The sequence below is a fragment of the Canis aureus genome, chromosome 25 (genome assembly GCF_053574225.1).
Source record: "Canis aureus isolate CA01 chromosome 25, VMU_Caureus_v.1.0, whole genome shotgun sequence".
NCBI lineage: Eukaryota > Metazoa > Chordata > Mammalia > Carnivora > Canidae > Canis > Canis aureus.
In genome coordinates this window covers 15,811,559-15,838,172 of record NC_135635.1, presented here as the reverse complement: position 1 = coordinate 15,838,172, position 26,614 = coordinate 15,811,559, and the positions used below count along the sequence as shown (strand labels likewise).

The following is a 26,614-nucleotide window of genomic DNA, read 5'->3' as shown; positions in this document are numbered from 1 at the left end:
TCGATAAGTCTTCTAAGCACAACATCTCCAAAGAAACGAGAGCTTTAAATGATACACTGGACCAGATGGATTTCACAGATATCTACAGAACTTTACATCCAAACTCAACTGAATACACATTCTTCTCAAGTGCACATGGAACTTTCTCCAGAATAGACCACATATTGGGTCACAAATCGGGTCTGAACCGATACCAAAAGATTGGGATCGTCCCCTGCATATTCTCAGACCATAATGCCTTGAAATTAGAACTAAATCACAACAAGAAGTTTGGAAGGACCTCAAACACGTGGAGGTTAAGGACCAACCTGCTAAAAGATGAAAGGGTCAACCAGGAAATTAAGGAAGAATTAAAAAGATTCATGGAAACTAATGAGAAAGAAGATACAACCATCCAAAATCTTTGGGATGCAGCAAAAGCAGTCCTAAGGGGGAAATACATCGCAATACAAGCATCCATTCAAAAACTGGAAAGAACTCAAATACAAAAGCTAACCTTACACATAAAGGAGCTAGAGAAAAAACAGCAGATTGACCCCACGCCCAGCAGAAGAAGAGAATTAATTAAAATTCGAGCAGAATTCAACGAAATCGAGACCAAAAGAACTGTGGAACAGATCAACAGAACCAGGAGTTGGTTCTTTGAAAGAATTAATAAGATAGATAAACCATTAGCCAGCCTTATTAAAAAGAAGAGAGAGAAGACTCAAATTAATAAAATCATGAATGAGAAAGGAGAGATCACTACCAACACCAAGGAAATACAAACGATTTCAAAAACATATTATGAACCGCTATACGCCAATAAATTAGGCAATCTAGAAGAAATGGACGCATTCCTGGAAAGCCACAAACTACCAAAACAGCAACAGGAAGAAATAGAAAACCTGAACAGGCCAATAACCAGGGAGGAAATTGAAGCAGTCATCAAAAACCTCCCAAGACACAAGAGTCCAGGGCCAGATGGCTTCCCAGGGGAATTCTATCAAACGTTTAAAGAAGAAATCATACCTATTCTACTAAAGCTGTTTGGAAAGATAGAAAGAGATGGAGTACTTCCAAATTCATCCTATGAGGCCAGTATCACCTTAATTCCAAAACCAGACAAAGACCCCACCAAAAAGGAGAATTACAGACCAATATCTCTGATGAACATGGATGCAAAAATTCTCAACAAGATACTAGCCAATAGGATCCAACAGCACATTAAGAAAATTATTCACCATGACCAAGTAGGATTTATCCCCGGGACACAAGGCTGGTTCAACACCCGTAAAACAATCAATGTGATTCATCATATCAGCAAGAGAAAAACCAAGAACCATATGATCCTCTCATTAGATGCAGAGAAAGCATTTGACAAAATACAGCATCCATTCCTGATCAAAACACTTCAGAGTGTAGGGATAGAGGGAACATTCCTCGACATCTTAAAAGCCATCTAAGAAAAGCCCACAGCAAATATCATTCTCAATGGGGAAGCACTGGGAGCCTTTCCCCTAAGATCAGGAACAAGACAGGGATGTCCACTCTCACCCCTGCTATTCAACATAGTACTGGAAGTCCTAGCCTCAGCAATCAGACAACAAAAAGACATTAAAGGCATTCAAATTGGCAAAGAAGAAGTCAAACTCTCCCTCTTCGCCGATGACATGATACTCTACATAGAAAACCCAAAAGTCTCCACCCCAAGATTGCTAGAACTCATACAGCAATTTGGTAGTGTGGCAGGACACAAAATCAATGCCCAGAAGTCAGTGGCATTTCTATACACTAACAATGAGACTGAAGAAAGAGAAATTAAGGAGTCAATCCCATTTACAATTGCACCCAAAAGCATAAGATACCTAGAAATAAACCTAACCAAAGATGTAAAGGATCTATACCCTCAAAACTGTAGAACACTTCTGAAAGAAATTGAGGAAGACACAAAGAGATGGAAAAATATTCCATGCTCATGGATTGGCAGAATTAATATTGTGAAAATGTCAATGTTACCCAGGGCAATTTACACGTTTAATGCAATCCCTATCAAAATACCATGGACTTTCTTTAGAGAGTTAGAATAAATTATTTTAAGATTTGTGTGGAATCAGAAAGACCCCGAATAGCCAAGGGAATTTTAAAAAAGAAAACCATATCTGGGGGCATCACAATGCCAGATTTCAGGTTGTACTACAAAGCTGTGGTCATCAAGACAGTGTGGTACTGGCACAAAAACAGACACATAGATCAATGGAACAGAATAGAGAACCCAGAAGTGGACCCTGAACTTTATGGTCAACTAATATTCGATAAAGGAGGAAAGACTATCCATTGGAAGAAAGACAGTCTCTTCAATAAATGGTGCTGGGAAAATTGGACATCCACATGCAGAAGAATGAAACTAGACCACTCTCTTGCACCATACACAAAGATAAACTCAAAATGGATGAAAGATCTAAATGTGAGACAAGATTCCATCAAAATCCTAGAGAAGAACACAGGCAACACCCTTTTTGAACTCGGCCACAGTAACTTCTTGCAAGATACATCCACAAAGGCAAAAGAAACAAAAGCAAAAATGAACTATTGGGACTTCATCAAGATAAGCTTTTGCACAGCAAAGGATACAGTCAACAAAACTCAAACACAACCTACAGAATGGGAGAAGATATTTGCAAATGACATATCAGATAAAGGGCTAGTTTCCAAGATCTATAAAGAACTTATTAAACTCAACACCAAAGAAACAAACAATCCAATCATGAAATGGGCAAAGACATGAAGAGAAATCTCACAGAGGAAGACATAGACATGGGCAACATGCACATGAGAAAATGCTCTGCATCACTTGCCATCAGGGAAATACAAATCAAAACCACAATGAGATACCACCTCACACCAGTGAGAATGGGGAAAATTAACAAGGCAGGAAACCACAAATGTTGGAGAGGATGCGGAGAAAAGGGAACCCTCTTGCACTGTTGGTGGGAATGTGAACTGGTGCAGCCACTCTGGAAAACTGTGTGGAGGTTCCTCAAACAGTTAAAAATAGACCTGCCCTACGACCCTGCAATTGCACTGTTGGGGATTTACCCCAAAGATACAGATGCAGTGAAACGCCGGGACACCTGCACCCCGATGTTTATAGCAGCAATGTCCACAATAGCCAAGCTGTGGAAGGAGCCTCGGTGTCCATCGAAAGATGAATGGATAAAGAAGATGTGGTTTATGTATACAATGGAATATTACTCAGCTATTAGAAACGACAAATACCCACCATTTGCTTCAACGTGGATGGAACTGGAGGGTATTATGCTGAGTGAAGTAAGTCAATCGGAGAAGGACAAACATTATATGTTCTCATTCATTTGGGGAATATAAATAATAGTGAATGGGAATATAAGGGAAGGGAGAAGAAATGTGTGGGAAATATCAGAAAGGGAGACAGAACGTAAAGACTGCTAACTCTGGGAAACGAACTAGGGGTGGTGGAAGGGGAGGAGGGCGGGGGGTGGGAGTGAATGGGTGACGGGCACTGGGGGTTATTCTGTATGTTAGTAAATTGAACACCAATAAAAAATAAGTTAAAAAAAAAGGAATGTACAAATGTCTTTTTATTCAAAAATACAAAATAAATTATCTGTAGGCATGGACAATGACAGCAGTAAACCATTATATGTTGTCAACTGAAACCAGTAACTGATGGTTATAGCGATTTTCTTAAACATCAGCCAGCCTTTTCTTCGGTCATTTCCTTCAACTAACTTCTCTGAAGTTATGGTTGAGGAACAGAGCCTTGAGCTTCCTCTCACAGTTCATTAAGAATGGTAAAGCACTATTCTAGGAATCAGAACATGCCACTTCCCATACCACCTCCCATTCCATCTGTTCCACCCACTCCTGGGTCCTTCTCTTCTTTAGGAATATTGGTGACTACAACTTCTGCCGTAGTTAACAGGCCACTCCAGCAGCATCCAATAAAGCAGTTCTTCCACCTTAGTTGGATCAATGATTCCTTTTTCCACCATATTCACAAAATCTCCAAGCATAGTGTCATAACCAACTTCTGAGGAACTCCGCATAATTTTCTCAACTATCAATGATCCTTCAACACCTGCCTTCTTAGCAATGGTCATTGCAGGAATTTTGAGTGTTCTCTTAATAATTTTGATACCAATTCTTTGATCTTCATTAGCTGGAGTTATTGAATCCAAGGCTGGAATGAACCAAAGCAGGGCACAACCCCCTCCCAGAACAATGCCTTCTTCAACAGCAGCTCTTGTGGCATTGAGGGCATCTGTAACTCTTTCTTTTCATTCACTTCAACATCGCTTGTCCCACCAACCTTCAACACAGCTACTCCAACTGAGAGTTTTGCCAGATGCTCATTCAGCTTTTCCTTTTCATATTCACTAGTTGTGATATCTAACTGCTCAATGATTTCTTGAAAACGTTTTTCAATTTGAGCCTTGTCACCTTTTCCTTTTAAAAGCATGGCATCATCTTTGGTCACAATGACCTCTCCAACTTTTCCTAAGTCATGAGGCTGACCATCTTCAAGATTTAGAGTCAATCTTTCTTCCCCAAACACTGCACCACCAGTAGCAATAGCCATATCTTTAAGCTGGTTCTTTCTATTGTCACCAAAACCTGGAGCTTTGACTGCCACAACCTGAAGACTGACATTTAGCCTATTTAAAACAAGTGTACTCAGAGCTTCGCCATCAACATCTTCAGCAATTATAACCAAGGACTTACGGTGAGCATTGGCAATTTCAAGAGCAGATACAATGGACTGGATGCTAGAAATCTTCTTTTCACTCAATAGAACATAGGATCTTGGAATTCACATTTCTGACTTTTTGATGTATTAATAAAGTATGGAGAAATATAACCTCAATCAAACTTCATGCCTTCAATAATTTCTAGTTCATCATTCAGTGTTTTTCCATCCTTTACTGTGATGACACCCTTTCTTCCAACCTTTTTCATTGCATCAGAAATGATGTCAATTTCTTTGTCTCCATTTGCAGAAATTGTAGCAACCTGAGCAATTTCTTCAGGGGTTGTCATGGGTTTAGACTGCTTCTTAAGTTCAGCGATTACAGCATCAACAGCTAACATCACACCTCTCCTGATTTCCACAGGATTAGCACCTTTGCTAATCTTCTCAAAGCCTTCCTTGGCAATAGAGTGTTCCAAGACAGTAGCAGTAGTGGTGCCATCCCCAGCCTCTTCGTTTGTGTTATTGGCAACATCTTGAACAAGTTTAGCGCCTATATTTTTATATTTGTCTCTTAAGTCAATTGACTTTGCTACAGTCACACCATCCTTTGTTACTTTGGGACTTCCCCAACTCTGTTCAATAATCACTGTTCTTCCCTTTGGCCCCATAGTAACGGCTATGGCATCGGCTAGGAGATCTATACCTTGAAGCATTAAGGCTCGGGCATTGGCACCAAATTTTACATCCTTGGCATAGCCCCGAGTGACATGAGGAGCCAGGGCTCTGGACACTGGCCTGATCTGGCAGAGGACTGTGGGTAATTGAAACATTTCTGTGGGAGACTGCAGAGCGTGCAGGCGTGAGGCAGGCCAGCGGTGGTGACTGAGGGGCCTGAGCTTATTTCTCATTTGAATAGAAATGGAATGTGTAGAGGGAAAAATTATCTGGTATGTTAGTTTTTACAATGTGACATCATTATTCTGTAGGTGGGTTTCTTATCTGTGTGTGTAGCATGATTTTTTAGGAGAGACTTTAGATGTTTACAATCATAGAGCCCAATTTTAAGATATTTGGTCTTGTTCATGTCTGGTAAAAGTTTATGGTCATCATTATATTAAAAGAATAGAAAATGGTAAATGCCTTTAAAATGGTCTTGCTATTTTATCTAATTACAGTTTTTGTAAATGTTATTTAACAGTTAAGTTTTGATAAAATGTACTAAAATACATGGAATAAGATCCCTTTAAAAGACACTTGCTTAGGAAATTTTACTACTTTTAAATTCTACTGAAAAGATCTTCAGAAGACATATGGGGTAACATAATTGTTAATAGGGTGAGCATGGAGAAATAACTTGATTTATAGGATTCAAAGATTTAGCAGAGTTTGTCAATCATCTAGGTCTTATAGAGAATATGTTCATAAGTAAGTTATGTATTAAATAAGATAGTTCTTTCCTTTTGCAATTCACAAATTCTGTCAATAATTTGTCATTTTATGGTATAAACCATTTAAAAAATACACCTTAAGAGTTATGATATGGAAACTAGAGTAGGAGGCTCACTCCACTGAAACTATCATTAAGCTGGCAAAAACAATTAATTTTTTAGAACTCCAGAGTTTTATGAAAATTTATAGCAACCAGGGATGTACTTAATGAAGGAAAAGCCTGCTAAGTTTCAGCATTTAAAGAAATGTCTGTCAGTCACTGGCTAAATCTTGAGACAGTGGAACAAAGAATGAGTGACTACATACAAAAAGGAAAACAATTTTTGCTAAAATGGCTTGGAGAAGTCATTAAATGAATGGATAAGTACAGCCCTCAACAAGCAACAACAGCAAAACTTGAGGAGGGAGAGGGGGAAAAGAATCTGATTTCTGGAGTTCACACATTGTAATATGCAAAACATCCACTTTTTAGCAATAAAAAACACAAAGCATACAAAGAAACAGAAAGTATGGCCCATTCCTAAAAGAAAAAATGGACAAAGACCATAACTGAAAAAGCCAAGACATTGAATTTAATTGACAATACTTTAAACCAACTGTCTTAATTTTCTCAAAGAGCTAAAAGAAGCCATTGAAAGAATTGAATGAAACCAGAAGTCTGATGTCTCATGAAATAGAGAATATCAGTAAGGACATGCAAATTATAAAAAACAAATCAAAAATTTTAGAGCTGAAAAAAATACAATATCTGAAATAAAAGATGTACTACAGCGAAGAAAGAATCAATAAACTCAAAAATAAGGCCATTGAAATTATCCATTCTGAGGAATGGAAAAGGAAACAAATGAAGTAAAATGAACAGGTAGGAAATGCCTACCCCAGGGTTGGTTTGGGAGCAGGGAAGCTGCTTGAGGATGCTGAGTGCAGAGGAAAAGACAAGACTGGGGAGTGGGGAAGCTCTTGAGAAAAGGAGCCGCCATCACAGATCAAGGAACTTTGGAATATGGAAGACAATATGACATCTATCACAGAGTTCACCCTACTGGGATTTCCTCTTGGCCCAAGGATTCAGATGGTTCTCTTTGGGCTCTTCACCCTGTTCTACACCTTCACCCTGCTGGGGAATGGGCTCATCCTGGGGCTCATCTCACTGGACCCCAGACTGCACACCCCCATGTACTTCTTCCTCTCCTACCTGGCCATCGTCGATATAGCCTATGCCTGCAACACGGTGCCCCAGATGCTGGTGAACCTCCTGAGGCCAGACAAGCCCATCTCCTTTGCTGGCTGTCTGACACAGACCTTTCTCTTTCTGACCTTTGCTGTCACAGAATGTCTTCTCCTGGTGGTGATGTCCTATGACCGGTATGTGGCCATCTGCCACCCCCTCCGCTATTCTGTGATCATGAGCTGGAGAGTCTGCATCACCCTGGTGCTGACTTCTTGGACCATTGGAGTCCTTCTGTTTTTGGTACATCTCATGTTACTTCTCCCCTTACCCTTCTGTAGATTCCAGAAAATCAATCACTTTTTCTGTGGAAAAAAAAAAAAAAAATACAAGAGAAATCTTTTGGGCACTGTCAAGTGTACTAGCATAGCATTATGGGAGCCCCAGAAGAAGAGAGAGTTAATGAGAAAAAGAATATATGAAGAAATAATGGTTAAAAAAAAAAAAAACTAACTCACAAATTTGATAAAACAAGTGAATATACAAATCCAAGCAGTTCATCAAACTTCCAGTAGCCTGAACTCAGAGATTAACACTGAGACAAATAAAACTGTCAGAAACCAAAGATAAACAAACAAAAACAAAGACAAGGAATCTTGAAAGGAGCAAGAGAGAAATGACTCATCACTTGCAGGTGATCCTGAGTAAGATTAAAACTGAATTACCATCATACAGGCCAGCAGACAGTGGATGACATTTAAGTTGCTAGGAAGAAAAAAAAAAAAAAAAAAACTGTCAATGAAGAAGTTTATATCTGGGCCAACTATCTTTAGAAACTGAAAAAGAAATTAAGATATTAATAGAGAAACAAAAGCTGTAGACTTGTCTATAAAAAATGTTAAAGGAGCACCTGGTGGCTCAGTGGTTGTGTCTGCTTTCACCTCAAGTTATAATTCTGAGGTCCTGGGATTGAGCCCCCCATTGAGCTCCTTGCTGTGGGGAGCGTGCTGTGGGGAGCCTGCTTCTCCCTCTGCCTCTGCTTCTGCCTCTCTCTCTCTTTCTCACTCTCTGTCTCTCATGAATAAAATCTTTTTTTTTTTTTTTAAAGAAATGTTAAAGGGAGCCCTTTATGGTGAAATGAAAAGATAGTAAAAACTAACTCAACGGCATACGCAGAAATAAAGTACTCTAGTAAAGGTAACTACATAGGTAAATATAAAATAGGTATTATATTCTTGATTTATAACTATTGCACGCTATTCAAACCTGAAATGTTCTCCTTTGTCCTGCAAGGGGGCCAACACAGAAATGATGAGAGAGGCTAATGTTAGGGATAGACAAGAGCCCCAAGCAGGGCTATGCCATTACTTTTATTCACTCAGGTTTTGTGACAGCCATTATAGCTATGTGCTTGAGGCAATGATCACAAGGTAATCATTAACACATGTCATGTTTCAGTCAACAATAGGCAACTGACAGTCTGTGACATCAGAGCTAGAAAAGCATGCATTCTAGTTAAAAATTAGGTTGTAACGTTTTTGTTGTATTCCTTACTAAACTTGGGTGCTTTTGCGCTGGGGGTGGCTTTCCATCTTAGAGGCTATTATGATCCTTATTAAGCTTGGGCACTTTTTGCCGTGGAGGTGGCTTTCCATCTTAGAGGCAGCATTCTACCCTATGCTCTTCTAACCCACTTGTGCAGTAACATGGCTTTCTTAAAGCTATATCCCATATGTAACACCTCTTTCCTTTCTTTTTGATTTGAAGGATAAATGCATAAAACAATCATAAATCTTTAGTGAAGACACATAATGTACAAAGATGTAATTTTTGTCAATAATCACATAAAGGTGGCATGGAACTATATAGAAACAGTTTGTGAATGCTATTGAAGCTAAGTTAGTATCAGGTCAGAGTAGACTCTCCTAAATTTATGTTGTTAATTGTAATATCCAAGGAAATTACTAAGAAAATTACTGAAAGTGTACAGTAAAAAAATGAAGAGGAAGTCAAAATGATACACTGGAAATAAACAGAAAATAAAGCAGTATTAGAGAAATCAAAGAACAATAAGAATTAAGACACAGAAAACAAATTTCAAAATAGAGCAGTCCTTGATTATCACTAATCACCCTAAATGTAAATGGATTAAACTCATCAATTCAAGACAGAGATTGGCAGAATAGATTTAAAGACCCAAAACATGACCCACTTTAGATCCAGAGAAACAAATAAGTTTAAAGTGAAGGGATGGAAAAAAAAAAAAAAAAGATGTAAATAGGAACAAGAGAGCTGAGGTAGCTATTGTAATACGAGAAAAGGAGGGTTTAAGTTAAAATTAATAAAGAAGATATAAAAATTATAAACATATACCAAACAACAGAGCCTTAAAATATATGAAGCAAACACTGACAAGAATTAAAAGGAGAAATAGACAGTTGTATAATAATTGTTGGAGATTTCAGTACCTCACTTTTTAGAATATATAGATGGAAGAATAAGGAAGTAGACTTGAACAGCACTATAGAACAACTGGACATAACAGGCACATATAGAACATTGTATCCAACACATGAGAATACACATTTTTTCTAAGTACACATAGAACATTGTCCAAGATACATGATATAAAAGCTGTACTTGGGATCCCTAGGTGGCTCAGCAGTTTAGTACCTGCCTTCGGCCCAGGACATGATCCTGGAGTCCCGGGAATGAGTCCTGTCTTGGGCTCCCAGTATGGAGCCTACTTCTTCCTCTGCCTGTGTCTCTGCCTTTCTCTCTCTCTCTGTGTCTCTCATGAATGAATGAATAAATAAAAAACATCTTTTAAAAAAGCTACACTTAATCAAAACACCGTGGTACTAGTATAAGAATAGACAAAAAAAAAAAAAAAAAAAGAAATACAATTGAAAGTCCTGAATTAAACCCATACACTTGCGTGCAATGGCTTTTTCAAAGTAAACTTCTATGCCAATGTGGGGTTTGAACTCATGACTCTGAGATCAAGTGTTGCAAGCTCTAAGGACAGAACAAGTCAGGCACCCCTGTGTACAATTGATTTTTGATAGGAGTGACATGACAAGTCCATTCAATGAGGAAATAGTAGTTTTTCAACAAATGGTGATGGCACAACTGGATATCCACATGCAAAAGAATGAAGTTAATTCTTCACGTGGTGCAAAAAAGTTAACTCAAAACTATTAACTGGATCAGTTGTGTAAATATAAGGGCTAAAGCTATAAAAATTTTACAAGAAAAACAGGGAGAGGGGCACCTATGTGGGTCAGTGGTTGAGTATCTGCCTTCGGCTCAGGTCCTGACCTCGGGGTCCTGGGATTGAGTCCTGCATCAGGCTCCCACAGAGAGCCTGCTTCTCCCTCCCTGTGTCTCTCTGTGTCTCTCACGAATAAATATATAAAATCTTAAAAAAAAACATAGTATTAAATCTTCATGATGTTGGATTTGGCAATGTATTCTTTAATATAACATGGAAGCACAAGCAACACAAGAAAAGTAGATATTTTGGACTACATAAAACTTTTGTGCACCAAAGGATATTATAAAGCAAGTAAGAAGACCACCTCAACAATGGGAGAAACTATTTGTAAATCATATATTAAAAAAAAACAAAACAAAAAGAATCATATATTTGATAAAAGTCTGTTATCCAGAATATATAAAGAATTCTTCCAACTCAACAAAATAGCATACAACCTAACTTAAAATAAGAAAAGGACTTGAATAGACATTTCTCCAGAGCAGACATATATATAATGGCCAACAAACAAAAAAGATCCTCAGCATTATTAGGAAAATCCAAATTAGAGCCAAAATGAAATACTGCTTCACACCTACTAAGATGGCTATAACTTTAAAAAATGAAAAACAAATGGCAAGAATGTGGAGAAACTGGAACCATTGTACAATGTCGGAGGGTATACAGAATGGAAAACAGTTTGGCAGTTCATCAAAAAATTTATTATCTAATATTGTTATCTATATTATTATCTAATAATTGTTCATCAAACAATTATTATCTAATATTTGCACTTATAGGTGACTGCCCAAAAGACTTAAAAATAGACATATATACCAGATCTTGTATATGAACGTTTATAGCAGCACTATTTACGATAGCTAAAAGACACAAATAATTCAAATGTCTCTCAATAGATGTATGGATAAGCAAACATGGTTTATACATAGAATGAAATGTTACCTTAAAAAGAAGTGAAATACTGATGATATATGCCTCCATGTAGATGAAGCTTGAAAACATTATGTGAATGAAGTCAGGCACAAAAGGTCACATATACTCCATTTATAGGAAATAATCAACATAGGTAAACTTAGAGAAAGCAGATTGGTGATTTCTAGGAATGAGGCAAAGGGGAATGGGACATGATCATTTAACGAGAGTATATTTGGGGTGATAAAGATACCTTGGAACTAAACAGATGTGGTGGTTGAGCAACATTGTGAATATATTAAATGCACTGAATTATATACTTCTAAATGGTTAATTTCATATTAAGGAAATTAAACCTCAGTAAGAAAATAAAGAATCCACTACATTCCGGTACCTTTTTGTTTGTTTTTAAGTGATGGGATGAAACTTAAAATTGTACTAGTCAGGGTCCAATCAAGTGATAAAACTGGGCAGCCCGGGTGGCTCAGTGGTTTAGCGCTGCCTTCAGCCCAGGACGTGGTCCTGGAGACCAGGGATCAAGTCCCACATCGGGCTCCCTGCATGGAGCCTGCTTCTCCCTCTGCCTGTGTCTCTGCCTCTCTCACTGTCTCTCATGAATAAATAAATAAAATTTTTTAAAAAGAGAAACTATATAGTAGTTTTAGCAGGGAAGGTTTACTACAAAGAATTATGATGGATTACCTACTAAAATAAAGAATGCAAAAGAGCAAATACAAGAAGAAGCCCCTACCTTTTTTGGCTGAGACAGAGCCCTGAAGGAAGGAACAAATATGGAAGAACCTTCTTCCCAAGGCTGAGACCTAAACCTGGTTAGACAAAGTGCAGCAGTACCTCATACAACAGGATATTCCTAATAGTGAAAATGTTTGCTGAGGTCCTGGGCTGTGGAACTTACTGGTATTTCTCCTGCAAGGATGTGAATTGGGAAATTGCCTGCTGGGGAAGCTGCCCAAGAAGTGCTGTTGGCTGTTGTGCATGGCAGTTTACCATGAGGAGCATCCTGAAACTAAGAAAAGACCCTTCCTCCTGCTGGGTCCCTGTAGCACTCTGCTCTAACAAAGCTTAACATGTGCCAACTGGCAAAGGGAAATGTTTACAAAGTTACATGATTATTTCCACTATTGTGTAGCAGGAAGGAAAAGAGGTTTTTCAGCTGACAAACAATAAATTGTTAACTGGCACAAAATTATTTTAACAATGTAAGTTTATTTTTTTTAAGGATTTTATTTATTCAATAGACACACACACACACACACAGAGAGAGAGAGAGAGAGAGAGGAGAGAGGAGAGAGAGAGACAGAGACACAGGCAGAGGGAGAAGCAGGCTCCATCCAGAAACCTGATGTGGGACTCGATCCCGAGACTCCAGGATCATGTCCTGGGCCGAAGGCAGACGCCAAACCACTGAGCCAGGCAGGGATCCCCAACAAAGTAAGTTTCAATCAAGTAAGTTACACAAAGGTCTGGTCTGGATCTTGGCAATAGCCTCCAATATTAATTCATGAGTCATGTAATATTTCATATGTGATTACTTAGTTGTCATTTGGGTTTGAGATATTACTTCCAATCATCTGAGAATTGGAAAGATATATTCCTTAGAAAAAAATGTAAGTTAAAAAATAGGCATATTAAATTATAATATTCAACTGAAGTTATTAGATAAAAAATATAGCAATGGATTTAAAAACATCAGTAAGACATGATTATTGGTAATAAATTAGCACATTTTTCTGTTTAGTCTTACAGATACTAAGCATTATTTCAAATAGAGTTTATACAGTGTACGAAGTAAAATGTAAGAAGTAAAATGTAAGAAATAAAATGATAACTAGCTGTGCAGAAAAATACACTCAAATTTACATTTCTAAATTGTTAAAAATAAAGCAGCCAGATTTTGATCAAGCTGAATAATCGTAACATTGAATAAAATAACAAATAACTGTCAGGACACAATTATAGCATCCCTATTATAAAATAATTACTTTTCTAACATTTTTTAGAGCAAGGTATAATGTATCCAAAATAAATTATTGCAATACAACATTGCTTAAAGGTTATTATTTTATGAGATAAAAAATTCCTGTCTCAACTTTGACATTTGTTTTTGAAAAATGGGCTCTACTTCAACATTTATATAGCAGCAGGAGACCATTATCTTGTGACAACACTTCATTGCATTGACATTATCTGTTAATTATCTTTACCACCACTAATTTCAAGCCTGGTGTGCTGTATATGCTGTCTCTTACCAGTTGTATGATTGCTCTTTCTTTTCTCATTGATGAATCTGGAAAATAGACAAAGCTTAATTAAAAGTGAAACTCAGACAAAGGTTATACTTTGCACAATCACAAAATAGAGGAACTGAAAAACAGTATAGCTTAATAATTATTTTTTTATTTAATAGGGACTATGTTCTTACCTTTTTCTAATATTATAAAGTATTCTAAAGAGCTGCATGGATTTTTGAATCTGAAAACTAAAAGAGAATATTTAATTATTGATATACAAAAACATTTGGCAGAGGAGAAAATTTTTCTAAGTACAGTAATAAAACATAAACAGATGAGAAGTGTGAAAAAAGATTTATTCTTCTAGACAAATAGATCAATAAAATTCTGGCAATAATCCCATCAGTTACTGTTGGTATTAAGTTGCCCTTTTATCAATGTATTCATTACTTGGAAACATTTTCAAAGAGGACATTGTTAGTTCTTTGTGTATGTGTATGGTTGTATATGTGTGTGTGTTATTTTTATTTTTTTTTTTTTTTAAGAAAAAAGCTACCTATTGAAGACTTACTTTTCTCCCTTATTGACTCACACGCCTTTGGTAAAGTATTACAAGACTTAGATTTTGTTTTTTGTTTGTTTGTTTGTTTTTCAATTACATTGGTTTCTCTGCTGCCCCTGAGGAAAACTCACAAAAGAGGATATTTCTAACAAATTTATAACACCAGAAAGCAACTCAAAAGATAAATTGGTATTACTGTGTTTTTTTAAAGATAAGGATATTGAGGCAAAGGTAAAACCAAATAATCTACTGAAGTGTACAAATTGGGATTATACATGTACAATACATAGTTTAATGTGTGACACATGACAAAAAAAATCAACAGATCATGGGAGCTATTGAAAGTAACCAAATACACATTTGAATATTTGAACACAAATGTGACATTTTATATTTAAGCAAAATATGGATAGATCTTTTTTTACTTTTTTTGAGATAGTGGTGTTTTTATGTGTGTCTTACTGGGTTTGTATCTGTTTCTCTCATATCCTGATATACATTCTTTGGGTCACTACTAAGTAGGAAGATACAAAAGAGTTTGACATTTGAAAATATAATATTTAAAAGAATCGCTTCTCTACTTTTAAATTAGTCTCTTCTAATTAGGCTTTATATAAGGCTTGAACTGGTGAATAGATAAGAATAAGTTAATACTACTTAATATTATGAGTTTTTAATTGCTAAAATAATATTTGTATCACTGTGTAAGTACAAAATATATTTTATAGCAAAGGCTATTAAGGAAAGACAAAATATAATTTCAACAGGTTCAGGCCTCCATGAACATAATTTACTTCTGATAATTAAGTTTGTAATAGCATAACTTCAGGTTATATGAGAACAAATTCAAATAACTGTAAATAAACATTGGTGGGCAAATTAACTATCATATGAGATTCAACATATCAATAATTGATGAATTGAGCACACATAAGGATATAGAATAAAATTAATAAGCTTGATAAGCTGGATAATAAGATGGGTACAATGTAATTAAAATTTGAACAATTCATATCATTCTTAAAACATTTTTTTTTTGAGAGAGAGAGTGCACATGTGCTCATGCGAGGAGCAGGGGAGGGGTTTAGGGAGAGAGAGAAAGAATTTCAAGCAGACTTCCCTCTGAATGTGGAGCCCTAGGTGGGACTCAATCTTGTGACCCTGAGATCATAACCTGAACCAAAATCAAGGTTTGGACACTTAACTGACTGAGCCATCCAGGCACCCCATGAACAACTCACATCCTTCTTAAGCATTAGTTAAATATTTACCAAATTGAACAATTAAAATGACATAAATGAAGCCTCAAAATTTTCCAATAACTGGTAGCCATACAGATATGCTCTGACTATAATTCAGTTAATCAGAAGTTCACATGTTAAAAGTAATATATTTCCAAATGCCTTGCATTGCAAAGAAGAATTTCTAATGCACATTATAACATATTCAGAAATATACTAAAATAATCCTATAGTTCTTATCCTTTCTTTAATTAATGTGGTGTAGCACATGGATTGATTTGCAAATATTTAACTACCCTCGCAACCCAGAAATAAATCCCACTTGATCGTGAATGATTTTTTTTAGTGTATTCTTGAATTTGTCCATTGACTGATGAATGGATAAAGAAGATGTGGTACACACACACACACACACACACACACACACACACACACACAATGGAATACTACTCAGCCATAAGAAGAATTAAATCTTGCCATTTGCAATGACATGGATGGAGCTAGAGGGTATTATGGTAAGAGAAGTAAGTCAGTCAGAGAAAGGCAAATACCATACGATTTCCCTATATGTGGAATTTAAGAAACAAAACAGATGAACATGGGGAAAAAAGGGAGGAAAACCAAAAAACATACTCTTAACTATAGAGAATAAACTGATGGTTACCAGAATGGAGGTGGGTGGGAAGATGGGTTAAATAGGTGATGAGGACTAAGGAGCAATCTTGTGATGAGCACCAGTGATGTATGTGTGTTGAATGACTAAATTTTGCACCTGAAACTAATATAGCACTGTGTATTAAGTAACTGGAATTTAAAATGAAAGCTAAAAAAAAAGGTAGAAAATAATGATATAAGTCTCACTGAGATTTCTGTAAGAACGAATGGGATAATATTTAAGGAAAAAATTACTGTCTCCTGGATTAAAATTTAAGTGTGATAAAGCTTTTTAACTTGTATAAGAAAGTAGAAGAAATTATCTTCATGGCTTTGGAATAGGGAAAGGCAATCACACAAAGGCACAAAACCTTAAATAAATATTTGATAAACTTTATTATATTAAAAAAACATAAAAAACATTGTCAGTAAGTAAAAATCTATACTAGAAAGCAAATTGTTTTTAACATAAAATATGAAAAATGTTTTATGTATTATATAAAATATTACAATATTAAAATATGAAGAAATAACTAAACTTTTAACAGATATATCACTAAAGAAAATGCATAAGTTGCCAAAAAATGTGGAAAAATGCCCTATATTATACTAACCAGAGATGAAAATTTAAACCAAATAATTTACATTTCAGATTCATTAGGTTGGCTACAGTTAAAAAGTCTCTCAATACCAAGTGTTGTTGAAAACATGGAGAAACAAGAATTTTTATACACTACTGATATAAATTTGAACTCTCAATTTGGCAAAGACTAATAGGATTGAAGGTGCACATACCCTTTGACATAGGAAGCACTGTCTTTGATATATAGCATAGAAAGACACTTGCACTGTTCAAACACAGATGTTTTTAAGAATGTTTAAAGCATCAGCATTTGTAATTTCAAGAAATGGAATAAAATAAGTGTCTACCAGTTATATACTGCAAATATATATAATATATTGCAATATGGTTAACTGAATATTACATTGCATTGCAGAGGAATGAACCATATCACTAATACAGAGGAAGAAAATGAAGCAAGTTGAGGATTACATACAATGATACAATTTATGTAATAACATTTAGTCAAACATTTCGATAAATTCTTAAGTATATTTGTATTGTAGTAAAATCATAAAGTTATATAATGTTATGAGAAAAATTAAGAAGTTCCATCTGTGTTGAGAAGGAAATAAGGGCAGCCAGGGTGGCTCAGCGGTTTAGCGCTGCCTTCCGCACAGGGATTGAAGTGTCCAGTGATCCTGGAGACCCAGGATCAAGTCCTGCATTGGGCTCCCTGCGTGGAACCTGCTTCTCTCTCTGCCTGTGTCTCTGCCCCTCTCTCTGTGTCTTTCATGAATAAATAAATAAAAATCTTAAAAAAAAAAAAAAGAGAAGGAGATAAATGAGATCAGAGTGGAGCACACAAGGCTTCAATTCATTTATGATGTTTTATAATTTAAGATAATTTAATGAGTTCATGCACATACACACTTGTTCCATTATTCTTTATATTGCTTTGTATATCTTAAAAATCACACAGAAAGTTTTAAAGAAAAACATTATCCACTTAAAACAAAGTGGTAAATATATATGTACATATATTTATCACAATTAAAAAAAAGCCTATTGAAAATATTTCTTAATGAAAAAACTGTGAATGGTACCATTCCCAAAAGCATATCACCACACTTTGACCTACATAACCGTGTGTGTTGTTTGGACAAATAGGATACTTTTTTGTAAACAAAATAAATGTTTGGATGTAAGACCACATCTTCAGACAATTTTTGTTTTGCCTTCTTAGCAGATTTCAAGATCACTTATTAAAACAGAACAACTTGTACTAAAATGAATGACCACATGATAAGTAGTAGTAGTTGCCAAGATGAGGCATGTGTCTGCATCTCGTCAGTATTGAATACTGCATATAAATATCACATTCAGGGATCCCTGGGTGGCGCAGCAGTTTGGCGCCTGCCTTTGGCCCAGGGCGCGATCCTGGAGACCCGGGATCGGATCCCACGTCAGGCTCCCGGTGCATGGAGCCTGCTTCTCCCTCTGCCTGTGTCTCTGCCTCTCTCTCCTCTCTCTCTCTCTCTCTCTGTGACTATCATAAATAAATAAAAATTTAAAAAAAAAAAATAAATAAATATCACATTCATCTTTGCTTTTAATATCCTGCATCAGACTAACTGAATAACTGAAAACATTTTTGCAAATCTTAGGTAAGTATGAGAATATGCTTTTTTCCCCAGAATGTAGCTATAATGAACCTGTGAATATAGAATATTTAATCATATATATATATAAATATATATTGCCTGTTTTTATAACAAAATTATACTCTAAAGAATAACCAAATTCTCTCTGTAAGGCATTCTGTCTGTAAGGTTATTAAAGTTTAATGTACATTTAAATAATTTGTCTATTCAAAAATTATGATATTTATTTTATATAAGATAGAGCTAACACAGTGGAAGAGTTAGAGATTATGTAGGGATGCAACAGTGCAGATCCTCATTTGCCGAGACCAACCTAACTATAAATATTCGAGCTGTGAGCCACCTCTGATATAGCACTATATTCACCTTGAGAAGTTGAACCAACCACTTGGAGCAAATTGGCTATATTGGACCCTTCTGTCCTAGAAAGTTCGGCAGTTTGTCCTTTTAGGAATAGATGCATAATGCCAGGTATGGGTTTTCTTCTTCCTACACAGAAAGCCTTAGTCAACATCATTATCTGGAGCATATAGAATGCCTAATCTACAAGTATGTAACCCCACAGAATATACCAATCAACCAGGAGACCCACTTCCCAGGGAAGAAGGTATAAGAGTGGATCCCTGACCATGGGCTCCACTGGTCATATCATATAACATACTATCCAGAAGTAGCTGACCTTAATAGAATTCTAACAGGAAAAACTTGTTAAAGGCACACCTGAAAGACCACTTGAAGTCAATACACCTAAAGAATGGGGTGTTATTCTTTAGAATTGGTACATGAATCAAATTGGAGGCTTCTGTTATGATCCTATGGTCCCAATGCATAGGTCCACAAAACAAGGGGTGGAAGATTGGCCCCACTTAACAACACTCTCAAACATAAAAGTGATCGACAACCCTTTTGTTGTTCATCCCTGCAACTCTGGCCTTGAGGGTTGTGAAGGTACCGATGCCTAAGGAGGACACTGCCCAGAGAGATCAAGTAACCCATTTAGCCACAAGCTAGGACTTCCCAGGGAACTTTGAATTTTTAGTATATACTGAACAGCAGACAAGAAGAGGCACCATTATGATTTGGGTAAATGACTCTGATCAAGAAGGATGATAGGATTGTTTTTACACATGTGCGCAAGGAAGACTACAAGTGCATTTGCTTGGATGATCTATTCGAGTGCCTTCAGGTATGACCTTGCCTCATTGTCAGTGTGACCAAACACATGTAACAACCTAGGCCAGGGAAGCATGTGATTACAAAGGTTCAGACCCTGCAAGAATTAAGACTTGCTTCATACCTCCAGATAAGCCTTCATACCCATACTGCCAAAGTAATAGCTAAGGGGAGGAAAATTTAGAATGGCAGTGGGAGAGAGGATGAATGTGAGTTACGTCTCCAGAATTAACTACAAGAGTTCCTTCTGTAACCTCCCTCTTCTAAGTTTTCTATCAGGGCAAGGGCCCTACAGGAACATGAATGAGTAGGGAGTTTTGAGTTTTGTCTTACCTCACCAAAAGCAGAGTATCTGCTCTTTTCCAAATTATTTGGAATCTTCTGTAAGGAGAAAACTTCTGTATGGGAGATTTGTCTTTTCTCTTCCATTTACCTATTAAATCATTTATTTATATCAGTATAGATTCATGGGAACTTACTTTAAACTGTTATGAACCCAAATTACTTAATTTTGTTGCTAAAATTATTCTAGCTTTGGCCACTGGGAACTACTTCATTTGGTTCCTAAATCCCTTTGACATAACACCATCGTTAACGTTTTTTCACTTTGTTTCTAAATGATACATTTATTGGATATTGAATTTTGGCATGGGCCTTCCCTCTCCCCCCCAATGCTTCATAATAATGTTATCTCGTCTTTTGCCTTCCACCGTTTTTACTGTTAATCTTTGCTTTTCTGAATGTAATGCCTTTTCTTGTATTACTTTATCTTTGGCTCTTCAGCAATTTTATGATGGTGATCACAGGTGTGTTTTTAATGTGTGTTTATTTATTTTATTTTTTATTTAAGAGTTTTAAAAAATTAATTAGAGAGAATGTGTGTGCAAATGGGAAAGGGGGCAGAGGAAGAGAGAGAATCTCAATCTGGCTGTGGGGCTTAATCTCAAGACCTCCAGATCATGACCTGAACTAAAATCAAGAGTTGAAGGCTTAATTGATTGAGCCACCCAGGCACCCATGAATGTGTGGTTTTTTTTTTTTAATCTTATAGCAGGTTTGTTGAATTTCTTGAAGCTTTGGAGCTTGAAATCTTTCATCAATTTTGGAAAATACATGTTTTCTTCTCCTTCATTTTTTTTCTTCTGGATCTCTAACTGTATTTATATCACATGTTGGATTCATTCCACTGATCTCTGATGTCCTGGGTTTTCATTCTTTTCTGTTGAGCTATCTTAGAGTTTAGTGGTCCTTATCCAGCTCTTAACTCATCCAATGAATTAAACATGTTAAGTTTTATTTTGATACAATCTAAAGCTTACAAAAAATGGTAAGAATAGAATAACAAACTTAAAAAAGACTTATTATAGAGTATGTTGCTCACCTGATGCACTATTGTGCTCCAATACTTTAGTATGTATTTTCTATAAAAGGACATTCCCCTACAAAAACACAATACTCCCATATAAAATCATGAAAAGAATATTTACTTGCTATTACCATGTAATTCTTTGGTTCCATTCAACTTTTCCTTCACTCTTAGTGAAAGTCTATTGGGGAGAATCAGTGGGATGTTGGAAAGAGCTGTGTATTTTCGGTTTCTACAAATTCCAATTCGTCCCACCAACTCACACTGTCATTAAAAACTGCTAGTAATTCCTAAATTCAGTAGATAGCTCAGCTTGCAGTAACATCAGTTCTCTGCTTTCCATATTATTAGGCAAATGTTCCTAGTGAAGGGTATAGCTCCTAAAATCTAGCCATTTAGGAAGAGTTTGTGTCTCTTTGTAATGCAGTTTCTTTAGATTTCTTTGCTTAGGCAATGTTTTTTGTTTTGTTTTTTTCTAAAAAAACCCTGCCATTTCTTAACTTTATTTTCTACCCTGGGAATAATGGTTTGTCTTAACCTATGTTTTGCTAAAAGTAAAACTTCTGCTTCAATGGATTGCTTTTCTATTTTTTTCCCTTTAGAACTGATTGTGTAAATGTTTTCTTGTCATTTTAATTTTTTTTAAAGATTGTATTTATTCATTCATGAGAAACACAGAGAGAGAGAGAGAGAGAGAGAGAGAGGCAGAGACACAGGCAGAGGGAGAAGCAGGCTCCATGCAGGGAGCCTGACATGGAACTTGAGATCCTGGGTCTCCAGGATCACGCCCTGGGCTGAAGGCAGCACTAAACCACTCAGCCACCCAGGCTGCCCTGTCATTTTCATTCTTTAACCAGACTTGAAGTTACACATTTTCTTTTTACTATTTTCTTAACTATACTAGAAGTTAAAACATATATACTTATTAAAGTCTAAAGTTTATCCTTTACCCTCCACAGAGAGGATCAAGTTAATTGTTCCGTGAATTCTTCTCAAATGTTATATTATTGTTACGCATCTTGATTAGATTTTTTAAAGATTTATTTATTTATTTATTTGAGACAAATAGGGAGAGAGCAGGAGTAGGGGCAGAGGGAGAGGGAGAAGCAGCTCCCCTGGGGAGCAAGGGAACCAGTGCAATACTCCATCCCAAGACCCTGAGATTATGACCTGAGCTGAAGGCAGACCCTTAACCAACTGAGCCACCCAGGCACCCCTTAATTAGACTTTTTTAATCTACAAAATATTATTGTTATACAGTCAGTGTTCTTTTTAATTTTATTTACATATATATCTTTCTAAATCATTATTTTTTTTCCTTGCAGTTCAGCATCTTCTGTTAGCCCTTTGTTTCTGTCTGTAATAAACTCTTAAGAATTTGTTTTGGCCAGTCCTTTGTGTTAAATTGTTATGTTGGCAGACTCTCTTATGGCTTGATTTTGAGATATAATCACTACACTGTGAAACTCATCCTTTTTTGTATGGAGTTCCATGACTTTTCATAAACACATACTGCCATGTTACCACCATCAACATTAAGAACACCCCAAAGAACTCCCTTTTGTCACTTTTTAATCAGTTATCTCAGCTCCAGCCCCTGGAAACTACCAATCTGTTTTCTGTTCCTATATTTTTGTCTTTTCTGGAATGATAGAATGGAGTCTTTTGAGTTTGGCTTCTTTCACCTAACTTAATGAATTTGTGATCCATCCATGCTGTTGTATATAGTTCATTCCTTTTTTACTGCTGAATAGTGTTCCATTGAATGAGGTACCATGGTTTAACTATTCCCTAGTTGAAGTATATTGGGTTGTTTATAATTTTTGGCAACTATGTATATAACAGCTATAAACATTCACATGTAGTTTATTACACGTACATAAATTTCATTTTACTAGAATAAATACCTAAGGATGGTATTGTAAGATCATATTATAATGATAATGCTTAACTTTATAGGAAGTTGCCAAATAATTTTGGCTGTATCATTTTGCAATATCACCCACAATTGATGAATGTTCCAGATGTTTGGCATCTTTATCATTTCAACCATTCTAATAGATGTGTAGTGATATCTCATTGATTATAATTTGCCTTTCCTTGATCACTGATAATGTTTAGCATTATTATATGTGTTTGTTTTCCATCCATATACCATCTTTGGTGATGTATGTATTCAAACCTATTTTTTAATTGATTGATTATTTTCCTATTATTGAGTCTTGAATTCCTTATAATTTTTGGATAAAATCCTTCGTTAAATATGTTTTGCAAGTATTTCCTCTTAATCTGTGACTTTATATTTTCTTTTTTTTCTTTTCCTTTTTTTTTTTTAAATAAATTTCCAAATGTCTAGGTTATAATCAGGCTGCATCTAGGCGCTGTCTCTTATTCTTTTTTTTTAAATTTTTATTTATTTATGATAGTTACACACAGAGAGAGAGAGAGAGAGGCAGAGACACAGGCAGAGGGAGAAGCAGTCTCCATGCACCAGGAGCCCGACGTGGGATTCAATCCCGGGTCCCCAGGATCGCCCCTGGGCCAAAGGCAGGCACTAAACCGCTGCGCCACCCAGGGATCCCTATTTTCTTTTTTTCTAAATGTATTTAAATTCAACTTAGTTAACATATACTGTATTATTAGTTTGAGGGTAGAATTTAGGGATTCATGATTTGCATATAACACCCAGTGCTCATTACATCAAGTGCCCTCCTTTATGCCCATCACCCATCTATCCCATCCTCCACCCACCTTTCCCTCCAGCAACCCTCAATTTGTTTCCTAGAATTAAGAGTATCTTATGGTTTTGCCTCCTTCTCTGTTTTTATCTTATTGTATTTTTTCCTTCCCTTCTTCTATGTTCGTTTTGTTTCTTAAATTACACATATGAGTGAAATCACATGGTATTTATTTCTCTGACTTATTTTGCTTATCATAATTTTATTTTCTTAATGGTGTCTTTCAAAGAATACAGAATTTTTAATAGAAGAAATCCAATTTATCGTTTTTTTGAATGGGTTGTGCTCTTGGTGCCAAGAGAGCAAAGAAATATTTGCCCGATCTAAAGTTTAGAAGATCTCCCGTTATGTCTTCTTCTAGATTATTTATAGTTTTGGATTTATACATATATGTCCGTGATCCATTTTGAGTTAATTTTTGTAAAGGGAGAGAGGTATGAATTGTGGCCTAATTTATATATTTATTTCATATGTATATCCAATTGTTTTAGCACTTAAAAAAGATGAATATATAATCTTTGAATATATAATCTATTGAAATCGCTTTGTTGTTTGTCTAAAATTAATTGACATACACCTGTGGATTTATTCATTATATTTCAATTGTGTTTAATCAACCTATCCCTTTACCTTGATTTATAGCTTTAAATAAGAGTTGATATCAGAATCTACATTCTTCTCTTCACCCCCAGGGCATTTTGGGAGAGGATTACATAATTTTGAGCAGAGTGAGATGTTTATCAAACAAGACAAATATCAATGCAGCACACATATCAAACCTAGAACAGTGTTCACATGCAAAAGACCACAGAGAGTAGAATAGTAGCAAATATACAGATTTTTTCTGTCTTTTGCACTCAGGAGCAGTGACACTGATATAGTTGTGTAGTATGCTAGGGTATTCAAAGAGGGACTCTGGCTTTTATTATATGGAGTGTAAAAGCTTAACCAATGATGAAACAATAGCACCTTTCCTGACATAGGCAAGGGCTTTGAATTATGTCCCCTTTGCTCCACGAGGTCGCCAACACTAAAGCCCACATTTTCCTAAGGTTGAAGACTCTGTTCTTGATCCTACTCATCAAATGATCTTAGTCAGAGTTGCATATTGGTCGGTATTATTTCCTAAATGTGATAGAATTCACCAGTAAAGCCATCTGATTCTGGACTTTCTTTGTTATGAGGTTTTTGATTGCTAGTTCAGTCTCCCTACTGGTAATTGATCTGATCAGATTTTTTATTTTTTCATGATTCAATCTTGGTAGGCTGTATGGTTTTAGGAATTTTTCATTTCTTATAGGTTGTCCGGCTTGTCGGCACTGTAGTTTTTCATAGTAGTCCCTTATGATTTATTTGTGTGTTATCAGTTGTAATATCTCCTCTTTCATTTCTAATTTATTGATTTGAATCTTCTTTTTTTTTCTTGCCAAGTGTAACTAAAGGTTTGTCAATTTTGTTAATCTTTTCAAAAAAAACGCTTAGTTTTACTGATTTTTCTGTTGTGTTTTTAGTCTCTATTTCATTTATTTCCACTCTGATCTTTATTCTTTCTCTCTTTCTGCTAAATGTGATCTTCATTCATTCTTCTTTTTCTAACTCCTTGGGGTATAAAATTAGCTTTTAAAAAAAATTTCAGCTCTTTTTTAAGATTGTTATTTATTTATGTGAGAGAGAGAGATAGAAGATGAGTGGTGGGGAGGAGCAGAGGGAGAGAGAGAAAGAAGCAGAATCCCTGCTGAGCAGGAAGCCTTCATGGGGCCTGATCCCAGGCCCTGGAGATCATGACCTGAGCTAAAGGCAGATGCTCAACCTACTGAGCCACCCAGGCACCCCAGCTCCTTTTTTCTCAATGTAAATGTTTATTGCTATGAACTTCCCTCCAAGAACTACTTTTGTTGCATTTTATAAATTTTGGTGTATTGTATTTTCAATCCCTTTTGTCTCAAGATATTTTTGATTTGTCTTTTGTTTTTTTCCCAAGTTCATTTTACTAGACCACTGTTATCGTGGCACCAAAACTAGACAGGGACATTATAAGAAAACAAACAAACAAACAAACAAACTATAGAACATATCCCTGATAAGCATAGATGCAAAAATCTTCAACAAAATATTAGCAAGTCAAATTCAGCAATAGACTAAAAGGATCATATGCTATGATCAAGTGAGATTTCTGTAGGTATACAAGAGTAATTTGTCACTTATACATCAATCAATGTGATATACCACATCAACAAAATGAAGGATAAAAATCGTGTTCATTTTAAGGTGCAGAAAAAGCATTTGACAAAATTCAATATCTGCGCATAATAAAAACTCTCAAAAAACTGCATATAGAGAGAAAGTACCTCAAAATAATAAAACCAATTTATGATAAACCCACAGGTAACATCATTCTCAAAAGTGAAATGATGAAAACTTTTCCTCTAAGATCAGGAACAAGGCAAGGATGTCCATTCTTATCACTTTTATTCAACATAATATTGGAAGTCCTAGACAGAATAATTGGCAGGAAAAAGAAGTAAAAGTCATCAAAGTCAGAAAGGAATAGAAAACTACCTTTATTTGCAGATGACATGACCCTAAAGACTCCACAAAAGAAAAAAAAATGGTAGAACTAAAAACTGAATTAACTGAAGTTTTATAATACAAAATTAATGTACAAAAATCAAATGCATTTCTATACAGTAACAATGGAATATGAAAAAGAGAAATTAAAAAAGTTCCATTACAATTGTGTTGAAAATAATAAAATACTGAGGAATGAAAACAACCAAGTAGGTGAAAGATCTGTACACTGAAAACTATGGCATTGATGAAAGAAATAGAAGACTCATGGAAAAATATCCTGTGTTTATGATTGGAAGAATTAATATTGTTAAAAT

At 35.8% G+C, this 26,614-nt stretch overlaps 1 protein-coding gene and 1 pseudogene across 1 annotated transcript in view; one reads left to right on the top strand and one right to left on the bottom strand.

Annotated features, from left to right (window-relative positions):
• Positions 1–3,585: 3,585 nt before the first annotated feature.
• On the bottom strand, positions 3,586–5,541 carry LOC144297611 (60 kDa heat shock protein, mitochondrial pseudogene; annotated as a pseudogene).
• A 1,622-nt stretch (positions 5,542–7,163) lies between these two features.
• LOC144297743 (olfactory receptor 2A7-like) overlaps positions 7,164–26,614 on the top strand; it is a 56,286-nt gene continuing 36,835 nt past the window's right edge. The window contains exon 1 of the mRNA XM_077871916.1: positions 7,164–7,695. Within this exon, the coding sequence (XP_077728042.1) occupies positions 7,164–7,695 (532 nt within the window). The remainder of the gene's footprint in view (positions 7,696–26,614) is intronic.